The sequence below is a fragment of the Callithrix jacchus genome, chromosome 18 (assembly GCF_049354715.1).
Source record: "Callithrix jacchus isolate 240 chromosome 18, calJac240_pri, whole genome shotgun sequence".
Classification (NCBI taxonomy): Eukaryota; Metazoa; Chordata; class Mammalia; order Primates; family Cebidae; genus Callithrix; species Callithrix jacchus.
Genome location: NC_133519.1, coordinates 39,355,332 through 39,368,319, shown reverse-complemented (window position 1 = coordinate 39,368,319; position 12,988 = coordinate 39,355,332). Strand labels below are relative to the sequence as shown.

The window sequence follows — 12,988 nt, the reverse complement described above, 5'->3', positions numbered from 1 at the left end:
CAGGCACTGGCCTATTCAGCTATGACAGAAGTTCATATAATTCACAGTTAAGGCCAATGCACCATTCATGTTTCTTATGCTCGAAGGCTATGACCTTTAAAGCTTTGTCTCTTTCTTCAATCTCTCCCATCTTTTAAACACCCTACTCATAAATTGTTAGAAACCAGTACCATAAGAAGTCCTGGCAACTGTACCGTATTTTAATAAACATTCCCTAATCGGTTTGCTTCTGAAATAAATTGAATACCTTTCAAACACTGAAGATGAAGAGACAGAAAGCTCTCTTAATGACAGTGATTTTAGTAAAATCAATGAATGTTTTGGCTGTCATCACCTAAGTTTCTACCATGACACAAACACTGATGTCACCTTTTGAGTAACAAAAACAAATCAGGAAGTTTTGCTAAATGAGAATGCCCTCCTTCCTTATCTCGTTTGATGCAGTTTCCCTTTCACCTATACATTTCCTTTCTATAGATGAGAAAAACTGAACATTTACATCCTGACACCCTTTGAGATGCAGAGGGGGACCTGACAATTTGGACAAGTCAGTCTCTTTCAGCTTCCTATGTCGGTTGCATCAGGCTTTTAAGGTCTACTACTATCTAAATTTTTTTCAATAATAAAGCGAAAAGATGATCCATATAACAGGAAACTAAGCTGAAAAACATTTTTGTGGATGAGCAGGGCTTCAAAAGTTGCTTAAATTACTTAATAAAATGGACACCCATGTATTGGTGACAGTCAAATTGGCCTAAACTGACCTTACAAAAGGCAGTTGTAATGGCAGGTTTCAAGACCCTGGCAGGTCGGTGATATTACTATCTAATAGCGGCCCTCTGATCTAGAAGAAAAAACTAAACGTGTCTCTCTTGATACTTGGTGGAGTCAGTAAACAATGTCCTCAGTCTGCGAGTGACTGATACCAAGAACCACACCTTCAATTTTCTAGCACAGGCCCTGGTTTCCCTCCTCCCACTTCCCTCCCAACCCAGGCAGGTTATTACAGACAAGGAGGCAGTTACGTTGCTTCAAAATATTTAATACGTGTTAGACACGTAGAAGTTACATTTTTATACAAAAATCAATACAACGAAGGAGAAAATACTGTACAAAAACCTTATCAGCTCCCCCAACCTTTATACAACAAAGACTGGAGTCACCTTATCTACAAAACCATAAGGTCTTTTCACTTAGGGCTTCTGTCTGTAAACTTTCATTAAACACTTTTTAAAAGCACTGTGTAGTAGTTCTGACCTAGAGCTTTTAAAAATATATCTTTTCTCTATAAACTCCGTATTTCCAAGCTTGAACTCTTCTGTGAAGTTCATCAAGCTTTTTCACCCCTGCGGGGAAGCGAAGGGCCGTTAATACTCCCCTTTCCTAGAGTAATCACAGGACATAAGCGTTTCTTCATTGGGAAAGAAAAGTGGGGAGGGAGGGAAGGAATTCAAGTCGGTGCTCGTGGCTAAAATCCCTCTCGTCTTAGGAAATCCTGTGCGGAAACGCCACTCCTGGCCCTGAAGCGGGTCTAGCTTTCCGGTGAGGGGTGGGTGTAAAGTCCCTCGCTCTCCGGAGAACGAATGGGGAACTCCCCGGCCCAAACCTTTTAGCCGCTTCCTTCTCCACGCTGTAGGCAGAGGAAAGTCCCTGTCTGCCCCCAGTCTCGTAAGCCCCGGGGAAGGAGTGGTGCATTCCAGAAGGACAAAATAGTCTTAATGCCACAAGACAAACTTACACACACTGACATACACAAACACAAAAGTTAACAATCGTCCTCTTCCAATGAGCCTCAAGCTCCCTGGTCTCCAGAAAAGCCTCGAGAGTCCCGGGCCGGCAGGGCCCCCGCGCCCGGGGGCGGTTTGCGATGCCCGGCGGCGACCAGTCTGCCCAACGCGCTCAGCGCCTGCGGTCTCTGGGCGTCCCTGCAGCCGGGAGGGTCCCGGCCCTCACTTCGGGGACGCCCGCTGCTCAACCTCCTCCCCGCACGGAGGCAGGGGCTCAGAAGGCCACGATGGCTGTGCTCCAGGGGTTCATGTCTCTCAGCACCGGCTTATCGCAGCAGATCTGCCCGGGCTCGGCGGCTTCCGGACCGCTCTTCTCTCCCTCCTCTTCCTCCCGGCCGCCCCCGGGGCTTTTCCGTAAGAGTCCCGAGAAGCTGGAACCAAAGATGCTGATGAGGTTAGCCACGTTCCCGGTATCCATCTCCTCCGTGTCGTCGTCCTCTCCCCCGCTCGGCGGCTGCTCCAGGTTCCGGCGGGGCTTCTTGAGCGGGGTCGAGCCGGGCGCCGGGAAGCTCGTTGGGCCGCCGCCCACCCCCGCCGCGCCGCGCTTCCTGGGGCACACGGCTGGCGGCGCGGGAGGCTCGTCCTCGGCGGGTCGCGGCGCACAGCAGCAGGCAGCGCGGGGGGTCGCGGCCGGTGTACCCGACGAGTCCTCCCCGCCTAGGGGGCAGCCGCAGGGGCGGCGAGAGGCACGAGACCCCAAGGGGAAAACACCCCAGCCTCCGGCGGGACCCTCGGCTTCTCCGGCCGCCGCCTGGCGAGGCCCCTCCACTCGGCTCCAGGCAGCTTTCGCCGCGTCCGCGGCTCCGCCCTGAGGAACGACCCCGACTCCGGTCACCGTGGCCTCCGGCACCGCGTCCCCCACCCGCGGCGCCTCTGAGACCGCGGAGCCCTCCGGCTGTGGCTCCGTATCCGCCCAGGAGGCACCGGCGGCAGGCGGGGGCGGCTCTCCCCAGCCGGCGGGTGGCCCGGCTGCCGGCTCCCCGAGCTGCTGCGGCGGCGGCGCCGGGATCCCCGCGGGACCCGCCAGGTAGAGGCCGGGGCACGGATCGCTCAGGTAGACTTGGCGGGCGCTGCGCAGCACCAGCGAGACCAGGAGGTTCTTATGCAGCTTGATGCCGCCGCGCTGGACCCGCGAGTTGTAGATCTTGCCCAGGGAGATGCTGACGATGCGGTGAGCCTCCAGCTTGAACTCCATCCTGCGTCCCCTGCACACGGCCGCCGGCGCCGGGGTGACGGGGTGTCACGTTCGGAAGCCGGGAGGGGACGGGAAACACAAACAAGTCCGCCCCTGGGTACACCCTCGATCGCCTAAGACTCCGAAGAGAAACGACTGCGGTGACGCGCGCGCTGTCCCGCTGGCCGCTCCACACCAGACAAGCGCCCAGCTCCGGGTCCGGTCGCTAAACAAGGCAGCCCGGCCGTCCCGTGCCTTATATAGGCTCCGCGACCGCCAATCACGAAGGGATGCCAGCCGTTCTGAGGCTGGCCGGCGCGCCCTCGTGCGCCGCGCACGACCAATCGGAGCCCGAGGAGGGGCGCCAGGGCCCGTTCGAACGTTAGTCCCGCGGAGCAGGCTCTTAAAGGGGGCTACGGTGTGGGTGTGCGGCCGCCAACCAGGGCCGGGGGGAGTGCGGGTCGGGGGCTGTGCTCGTGGGCGCTACTGTTTAGAGTTACAGACTCAGGATTGTGTGATGGCTTGCCAGAAACAAAGCGAACAAAATCTTTGAACTTTCATCCGAGTGTGGTGGTGGACTCTGCTCTGCCATGAAGTCCTGATCCTTCCGTGATCGACCCCGCCCTCACCAGCCACGCCACGGTTTCCAGGCCAGCCACACCTGTGAGCCATCCCCCTCAACTCTAAAATAGAGATGGTGGCTATACGCGGCGTAGGACACTTCTGGATAACAAATAGCATTACTGCACGGTATTTGGCAGTTATTATTTTTGGACGAGCCGCTTTCCCTAATAGAGTCACATACACTCTTAGCAGCTGTCAGTTCTAACCCTAAAGAAAAGGGGAATTCTAGAAGTTTTTGGCTACTTTTTTGGCTTATCAAGGAATTGTGTCTAGATACAAAGTTATTGGTTGTCGTCTAAAGCTGGCATCTTTCACTTTGTTCTCCAGATTGTAGAGCAAAGCTAGTTATCAAACAGGTTAGGTGGAAGGTGTTACAGGTTCTCCACAATGATTTTTTTTTTTTTCCATTACAAGGACTGACCAGTGTACCCTTGGAAAAATCGAGCAAGTTCTGAAAATACAAAGAGAGAAGTCCTGTGTTCCCATGATGATGTCATAATTTCATTTTGTGTCAAGGTAAAAATACAGGGCAAGGGAGTTCCAGAATTTTGTGGTCTGTCAACACCTTAGTCCATCTACTGGTCCTTATAAGTGTATTAGGGCAGAATTGCCACAGGGTTGCTCAGAGTTCTGGACTGGAAACATAGAGTCAGTTCCAGTTAGTTCCAGCAAACTCCACCACAGACCTGCCTGAGAACCTGAGGCCGCTTCAGTGTCTCCACTGCGGAAAGGGGGAAGTCACATACACATCTGCTTTATTATACAGAAGATAAATGACAACTCTCAGCCACAATCTGAATGAGAAAACTAAGCACTGCTTTCTTGGAGTCCATGTGGAACCCCGGGCCTGATCCTGCCCCAGGGGTTGACCAAGCAATGAATTTATTTAGGAAAAATACCAGTGAAGAGTGGGCTTGATCATGACCAATTCATAATCTCCAGGGGATGCGATGTGCCCACAATTGATGGTAATTGAGGTAGCAGCTCTGAGACCCCAGAGCTCCTTCCCTCTAGGAATTTTCAGCTTACATAGAGAAAGAGATAAAATAATGTCACAAATAATTACAAAACCAAGTAGCATATATTGAGTAAAAATGCAAGAATTTTTCTCTTCTCTTTTCTCTTCTTTGCAAGTTATTGGTCTTAACCATTGCTATGAAGCAATGGTTAAGAACACAGACTGTGGAGGCAGTCTTCCTGGGTTGGAATCCCAGATTTGCCTTTCACTTGCTGCATGACCTCTGGAAAATTATTTCACTTCACTGTGCTGCCTTTTTTTTTAATTAAAAAATAAAGATAATCAGCTGTGCCTAGTGGCTCACGCCTGTAATCCTAGCACTTTGGAAGGCTGAGGTGGGCAAATCACTTCAGGTCAGGAGTTTAAGACCAACCTGGCCAATACGGTGAAACCCCATCTCTACTAAAAAAAAAAAAAAAGTACAAAAATTAGCTGGGTGTGGCGACTATAATTCTAGCTACTGGAGAGGCTGAGGCAGGGGAATGGCTTGAACCCAGGAGGCAGAAGTTGCAGTGAGCCAAGATCGCGCCACTAGACTCCAGCTGGGCAACAGAGTGAGACTCTGTCTCAAAAATAAATAAAATAAAGGGCGCAGTGGCTCATGCCTGTAATTGCAGCATGTTGGGAGCCCAAGGCAGGTGGATCACAAAGTCAGAAGATCAAGACCATACTGGCCAACATGGTGACACTCTGTCTCTACTAAAATACAGAAAATTAGCCCAGCTACTCGGGAGGCTGAGACAGGAGAATTGCTTGAACCTGCGAGGCGGAGGTTGCAGTGAGCCAAGATTGCACCACTGCACTTCTGCCTGGTGACAGAGCAAGACTGTCTCAAAAAAATAAATAAAATAAAAATAAAGATAATAATAATGTATACCTCTTAGAGTTTTTGTGAGGATAGAACAAGGTAGCACGTGCAAAGTTCAGAGCTCGTAGAACAGCACCTGGCATATAGTAAGCTATCAGTGTATGCTAGTTCTCCCAACGCACTGCTCCGCAGGCTGCCTCTGGGTGGGAGAAGAAAGGAGTAAAGATGGGAGAAAGTTTCACCAAAAATGTTGTATTGAAGAGGGTGCTGACAGCCTCTGAGGTAGGTTCCACAAGTTCCAAGCAGCAGGAGCAACAGAGTCCAGTGGAGGGAACATCTTATTTTGCAGGTGTTCTGGGCACCTGCCCAAAAGCAAGTGGGAAAGGCTAGAAACAGAGGCCAGGGCTGCATGATAGTGGGTGTGGGTGTCTCAATGAGGAGACAGGACCACAGGGACCTCACTAAAGGTTGTTCACTAAGGGAACCACAGAATAGATTCCAGAACAGTTGGCGCATAGATGAGCACATATAAAGCTCTTGTGGGAATTTAGGCAAAGGGTTGTAAAGACTTGAACTAGGTGGAGGCAACAAGAATAAAGAAACTGGCAGGGCGGGGTGGCTCACACCTGTAATCCCAGCACTTTGGGAGGCCGAGGCAGGCAGATCACGAGGTCAGGCATTCAAGACCAGCCTGGCCGGCATGGTGAAACCCTGTCTCTACTAAAAATGCAAAAAATTAGCTGGGCATGATGGCACGCACCTGTAGTCCCAGCTGCTCGGGAGGCTGAAGCAGAAGCTACTCGGGAGGCTGAATTGCTAGAACCCAGCAGGTAGAGGATGCAGTGGGCCAAGATTGTGTCATTGCACTCCCGCCTGGGGAGACAGCAAGACTCCATCTCAAAAAAGAAAAGAAAAGAATGAAAAAACTGAGAGTCAAATGAACTCTAGTGATGATCTGGGATTCCCCCATTCACCCACCCAGTCAGGTTATTGCTCAAGCCAGTCTCTTGCCTCCCATGAAACCTTTCTGACTTGCCTAAGCTGAGCTGTTCCATCATCCACCGCTATGCTCAGCACACTCCATCACTGTCCTCGTCACTTTCTCCTGTCATGCCCAGTGTCCCTCCCAGACTATGCCCTCATTGAAGGCGGGAGCCCAGCTCATATTTGTAGTCAGTATATGGTGAAAATACACAAAAACTGGTGCAGCACAGCCACTAACCATCAGAGCAGGGTCCTCTAGGCCCTTACAATCCTAGGGGTTTGGAGGACTTCTGCCAGAGGGACTGCATGGCCAGTAAAGAGCGCTACTCATAGGCCTAGGGGTAGAGATTCTATCAACTGACATGGAAGCATTTCAATATTTTAACAACTGAGGTGGCTGTACCAGTGCATACTGAGTGATTGTGCACTTGGATTAATGAATTCCTAATAACGATAATGTTTACCAAGCACTGTGGTAGACATAGTACATGGATTATTTAACAAATGTATAAAGTTCTGAAAGTTTATATCATTATCTTCATTTACATTTAACCTGTTTAAAGCTCAAGTGTGGGGTCATGGGGCTAGATTGCCTGGCTCCACTTTTCACTTGCTGTGCGACCTTTGGAAAGTCATCTTACCTCTAAGTGAAATGGGAAACCCGTATTCTAGTTTGTTTACATAGGCAAGTTATTTAACCTCTTGGGGCCTCAGTCTCCTGTGAAAAATGGGAATAATAAAAATAACTAAATTGCTTAGTGCAGTTCCTAGCACCATATAAGCACTTATAAGTCTTAGTTATTGTTGTTCTGGTTACTGTTATTATACCAGTACCTAGCAGAGTACTGAACACATAGTAGGTACATTCTTACTTTAATGCTTTTCCCGCTGTACCACATGCTAGGTGCTTAATAAGTGTCTGATGACTTGAAGTTGCACATTATCACCATCATTATCAGGATTTTCTTTGATCTTGAGCCAATGAAATGGAAGCTTTAGAACTCATGTCTGGAGGGCCTGAGCCCTTATGATCAGGAAACTTCACCTCCACCTACCAAAAAAAATGGGAAGACAGCATATTCTTCTGAGCTTTAGCAAGCAGGTAACTGAGTTAGAATTGCCATCGTCAATCTTTGAGATTTTGTCAGTTGAAAAAAGAAGTTAGCACCATCAGAAACACGAGGGTTATCCGAGAAAGAGGAAGCAACTGCTCCGGAGGAAAAGGCCAGAGCGCCTCCCACAGGGCTGTTCTGTCTTTTCGCCCCTCTGCTGGGCACAGGCAGATCAGTACAAGGAGTGCTGGGCTCTGCTGTTCCCACAGCTGTCTGAGGCCACTCAGGCGCTGTCTGGGCTCAGGCCTATGGATTCCTCTCAGCACTGGGCTGCTCTGCTCACTGCTGTTGACACTATTTCCTCACTTGTTTACATCACTAATTGAAGGCCAAATGTTATTATCATATGATTAAAGAGCTTATCTTGCCTTAAACTGAGTCTAGTCTGAATAAGAACAATGCAGGCCAGGCTCAGTGGTTCACACCTATAATCCCAGCACTTTGGGAGGTAGAGGTGGGCAGATGGATCATGAGGTCAAGAAATGGAGACCATCCTGGCCAACACGGTGAAACCCCGTTTCCACTAAAAATACAAAAATTACCTGGGCATGGTGGTGTGTGCCTGTAATCCCAGCTACTCAGAAGGCTGAGGCAGGAGAATCACTTGAACCTGGGAGGCAAAGGTTTCAGTGAGCTGAAATCTCGCCACCACATTCCAGCCTGGGCGACAGAGAGAGACTTCATCTCAAAAAAAAAAAAAAAGAAAAGAAAAGAAAAAGAAAAGAAAAAGAAATAAAGAAAAGACCAATGCTAACCCACTATAAATTATGAACACAGTAGCTGTGTGAGAAGTAACAATTAGTAAGAAGGGAGTAGGTGAAAGAAAAATAAGTTATCTCACTGTCCCTACCTTTCAATATTAGGACATTTTCAATTGGTGGGGGGTAGGGAGCAGTGTCAAATTATTAGCACTTTTTGTTAGTAATACTTCTTTCTTTTTCTGAGAACAGATAAATCCATTTTTTTTTTTTTTTTTGAGATAGAATCTCACTCTGTTGCCCAGTCTGCAGTGCAGTGGTGTGGTCTTGGCTCACTGCAACTTCTGCCTCTCAGCCTCCCAAGTAGCTGGGATAACAGGTATGTGCCACCATGCCTGGCTAATTTTTGTATTTTTAGTAGCAACAGGATTTCACCATGTTGGCTAGGCTGGTCTTGAACTCCTGACCTCAATTGATTCACCTGCCTCAGCCTTTCAAAGCGCTGGGATTACAGGCATGAGCCACTGTGCCTGGCCCAAATCCACTTTTTAACTTGTTCCTTCTTTCTCTCACTATTCTGGATATTGTACATCTTGGTTTTTCTTTTCTCTTGGATGCTTGATTTTCTATATAATTTTTAAATTTTCAAATAGGTTTGACTAGGAATGGGCACTGAAACCTGTCTTTTTCCCTCTTCCCCATTTTCCTTCCTAAACTACTTACAACCCGCCCACTTCTGGTATTAAATTTTGAATCTTTGTTTAGAGAACCTTAAATTGTTGGGGGTTTTTTTGTTTGTTTTCGTTTGTTTGTTTGTTTTTTTGAGACAGAGTCTTGCCCTGTCACCCAGGCTGGAGTACAGTTGTGGGATCTCGACTCACTGCAAACTCCACATCCTGGGTTCAAGAGATTCTCGTGTCTCAGCCTCCCAAGTAGCTGGGATTACAGGTGTGCGCCACCATGCCTGGCTAATTTTTTTGTATTTTTAGTAGAGATGGGGTAACACCATGTTGGCCAGGCTGGTCTTGAACTCCTGACCTCAAGTGATCTGCCCTTCCTCAGCCTCCCAAAATGCTGAGATTACAGGCATGAGCCATCACACTGGCCACTAGAGAACCTTAAATTTTTTTTATGATTAATTTTTTTCAAATCCTGCCTCCTTTCAGACTCCTAAGGAAAACAAATTCTTCAATAAGGGTAGAGCAATCGAACTCATTAAAATGCGCCTAGGATGCTATGAAGCTGCCAAAGGAGAACATGCCACCATATAAAACCCTAGACCTGTGCTGGCCACTACGCTGGCTACTAGCCACATGTGGCTGTTGAGCACATGAAATGAGGAACACTGAGGAAATGCAATTTACACTTTATGTACTTTTAATCCATTTAAATTTAAAACTTGAAGCCGAATACATACGTTTCCTGAAACGCAACCTTACTGTGTCATGTTTTTGAATTTTGAAAATCCAGCATCTCGACTGATATGTACTATAACTGTAAAATATACAGCAGGTTTCAAAGACATAGGATGAAGAAGAGAATAGAAAATATCTCATTTGTGTCTTTATAATGGCTACATGTAGAAATTATATAATTTTGGATATATTGGGTTAAATAAAATATATTATTAATATTAATTTAACCTGTTTCTAGAATTTTACATACATGGCTCGAGTTATATTTCTATTGGGCAAGTCTGCCCTGGGGACAGTAAGGGGAGAGGGAGCTGTAGACATATAAATATGCATGAGCATATTGTGGGCAATTAACAAACGTCCTTGATTGGAAAGGGGGAAAGGACAGAACAGATAAATTTTAAAAGAAGTGGAACATAAAGCACTTAGATAGTTGTAGAGTTAAGGAGAAAATCACAGAAAAATGCAAACAACAGAACTAGTTAGCCAGAAGAAAGTTCTTTCTAAACAGACAGCCACAAAGTTAGAGGAGCACAGCTCTTATTTGAATGCTATGACATAGAAATTATCACAATATTAGTTTTTAATTCAAAATATAAACATGAAAGCTTAAATTTCAGAGGAGCGTTTACTTGGGTAACATGAGTCCCCTGGGTTGTGAGGGCGCATTTACTCCTTTCAGTTCTGATGTCTTTCTAGAAGCTGCAGGACCGTTTGTTTCTAATGTGCCATTTTCCTGTACGGAAACCCTCCATGGCTTCCCATGACCTTTATGGCAAAAATCCAATCCTCTGGCATAGTCTCCAGAGTACTGCACAATACATTGTCAGAGACAAGCAACCGAGAATGGTGAACAGAGCTGGGGCTCACTGGGTGTCCTGCAGCTCGTACCAGCTGTGCCTGGGCAAATTGGAAGGTGGCCCTTTTCTCATAGAACTGGGAGCTGGACTGAATCAGTGGTCCTCAAGCTGATGCTATGCGTTAGAATCACCTGGGGAGCTTTGATACCTCCAGACATCCAGGCCTCAACCAGATCACTTAAATCAGAGTCTCTGGGGTGAAACCCAGCACTGGAATTTTTAAAAGCCCAGCACTGGAATTATGACGTACATCTACATTTGAGAACTAGTGTCCTGGCTGATTGATTTCAAATCATTTTAGATCCCAAAATTCTATGAGTCTATGAATCTAGGTAAATCTTTCCAACCTTTCTACTATCCTGAACACTGTAAATGTCCTCTCTCTCAGCTAGACAGATCTCATCAAAAGTATATATTTCAGCTGGGAGCGGTGGTGCAGACCTGTAATCCTAGCACTTTGGGAGGCTGAGGCAGGTGGATCACCTGAGGTCAGGAGTTCTAGACCAGCCTGACCAACACGGTGAAACCCCCTCTCTACTAAAAATACAAAAATTAGCTGGGTGTGGTGGCACATGCCTGTAAGCCCAGCTACTCCTGAGGCAAATCGCTTAAACCTGGGAGGCACAGGTTGCAGTGAGCTGAGATCGTGCCATTGCATTCTAGCCTAGGCAACAAAAGCGACACTGTCTCCATAAAATATATATATATATATCTCATCTAGTTTCTTAACAAGAAATCGTCTTCCCTCATGCCCAAATTCTGCACATCACTTCCTCCGGGAAGTCTTCTGTGCCCACTGATGCTTATTGTGTGCTCACTCACACACACTCTCATAATCCAACAGTTGTTTGTTACTGAAAACCACAGCACCACTCACTATTTTGTGATATCCCTTATATATTTTTTACGTATATTGTTTACTTATATTATTTACCTTATGTGGATATAGTTCTCATTTCCCAATAGCATTATAAAGTGCTGTCTACCACTTGGGAGGCCAAGGTGGACAGATCACCTGAGGTCAGTAGTTTGAGACCAGCCTGGCCAACATGGTGAAACTCTGGCTCTACTAAAAATACAAAAATTAGCCTGGTGTGGTGACACATGTCCATAATCCCAGCTACTCGGGGGCTGAGGCACAAGAATTGCTTGAACCCCAGGAGGTGGAGGTTGCAGTGAATCAAGATCGTATCACTGCACTCCAGCCTGGGCAACAGAGCGAGACTCTGTCTCAAAAAAATGAATAAACACGTAAAGTGCTGGGAGATGCTCCATTACACTTTTTTGCATCCTGCCCTCCCTGTAACCAGCAATCTGAATATGCTACGTTCGTATCAGGGGACGAATGACTATTGGATAAACAGATTGATTAATGCGTTTCTAAAATTTGAGGAGAGAGTATTTAAACACAGCCAACTAAAGGACAAAAAAGAGTACTTGACATAAATTATTCTAGTGGCAGATTAACCAAATACGTTTTATCACGAAAAATTAGCTGATAATTTTTCATGACTCTACGTTATACCATTTCCCTATATAGCTATTTTTCACATAAAATAAGTCCATTTTAAACAGTTTCCTTTTTCTGCCATGCTATTTACAAATGTGTGATTTTTATCACTGAACTAATTGCTTGCCTACTCTGTTCTGATTAAACGTTTGTTGTGGATTACTGATGCACTGAAAACATTGCAGGGTATAAGCAGCTTATTTAGGGACCACGTATATATTTCTTTCAATCAATAAGAAAGTCTTGCGCCTCTTCCCCCTCCTCCTATTCTAATTGCAGTAGCTAATGGAGCATATTCTAATTCATTAGTCAAGTTCACTTAAGATCAACACAGCTGATCTAAATTCTAACATGAATGTTCATTCAGTTCAAAAATCCTAAATCACTCACCCATCGTATGCTCATTTTGACTAAGCAAATTCTGAGTAAGTATTTATACAAACACATCCTCCAGTGCAAAAGAAAGTTTCAGATCTGCTGTCTAACCAGGAGCTAGTATGTGTCGGATTAGTAGACTTATGTTTAGAAGGCAGTCTGAGCTCTTTTGAGGAAAAATGTAAAATAGGCATTCCCACATATCCTTTCCTTTATTGTTACCACTTACACACAGTTCTCAGAGTCCAACTCCTCTATTAATAAGAGATCATTCTGGCTGGGCGCGGTGGCTCACGCCTGTAATCCCTGCACTTTAGGAGGCCGAGGCGGGCGGATCACGAGGTCAAGAGATCAAGACCATCCTGGTCAACATGGCGAAACTCCGTCTCTACTAAAAACACAAAAAATCAGCTGTGCATGGTGGTGCGTGCCTGTAATCCCAGCTACTCAGGAGGCTGAGGCAGGAGAATTGCCTGAACCCAGGAGGCAGAGGTTGCGGTGAGCTGAGATTGCGCCATTGCATTCCAGCCTGGGTAACTAGAGCGAAACTCCGTCAAAAAAAAAAAAAGAAGAGATCATTCCTTTTGGAGTTCCCTAAAAATGCTGAAAGATCAATTGTATTT

General features: G+C 46.5%; 1 protein-coding gene across 1 annotated transcript; it reads right to left on the bottom strand.

Moving 5' to 3' along the window:
• Positions 1-1,026: 1,026 nt before the first annotated feature.
• Positions 1,027-3,193, bottom strand: IER5 (immediate early response 5). Its single transcript, XM_002760297.7, has one exon. The coding sequence runs from the start codon at positions 2,980-2,982 to the stop codon at positions 2,002-2,004; it is 981 nt and encodes a 326-aa protein (XP_002760343.1). The 5' UTR covers positions 2,983-3,193; the 3' UTR covers positions 1,027-2,001.
• Positions 3,194-12,988: the final 9,795 nt, after the last annotated feature.

Excerpts from the sequence above, each read along its gene's own strand:
- IER5 (XM_002760297.7), bottom strand. The coding sequence starts at position 2,982 with ATGGAGTTCAAGCTGGAGGCTCACCGCATCGTCAGCATCTCCCTGGGC.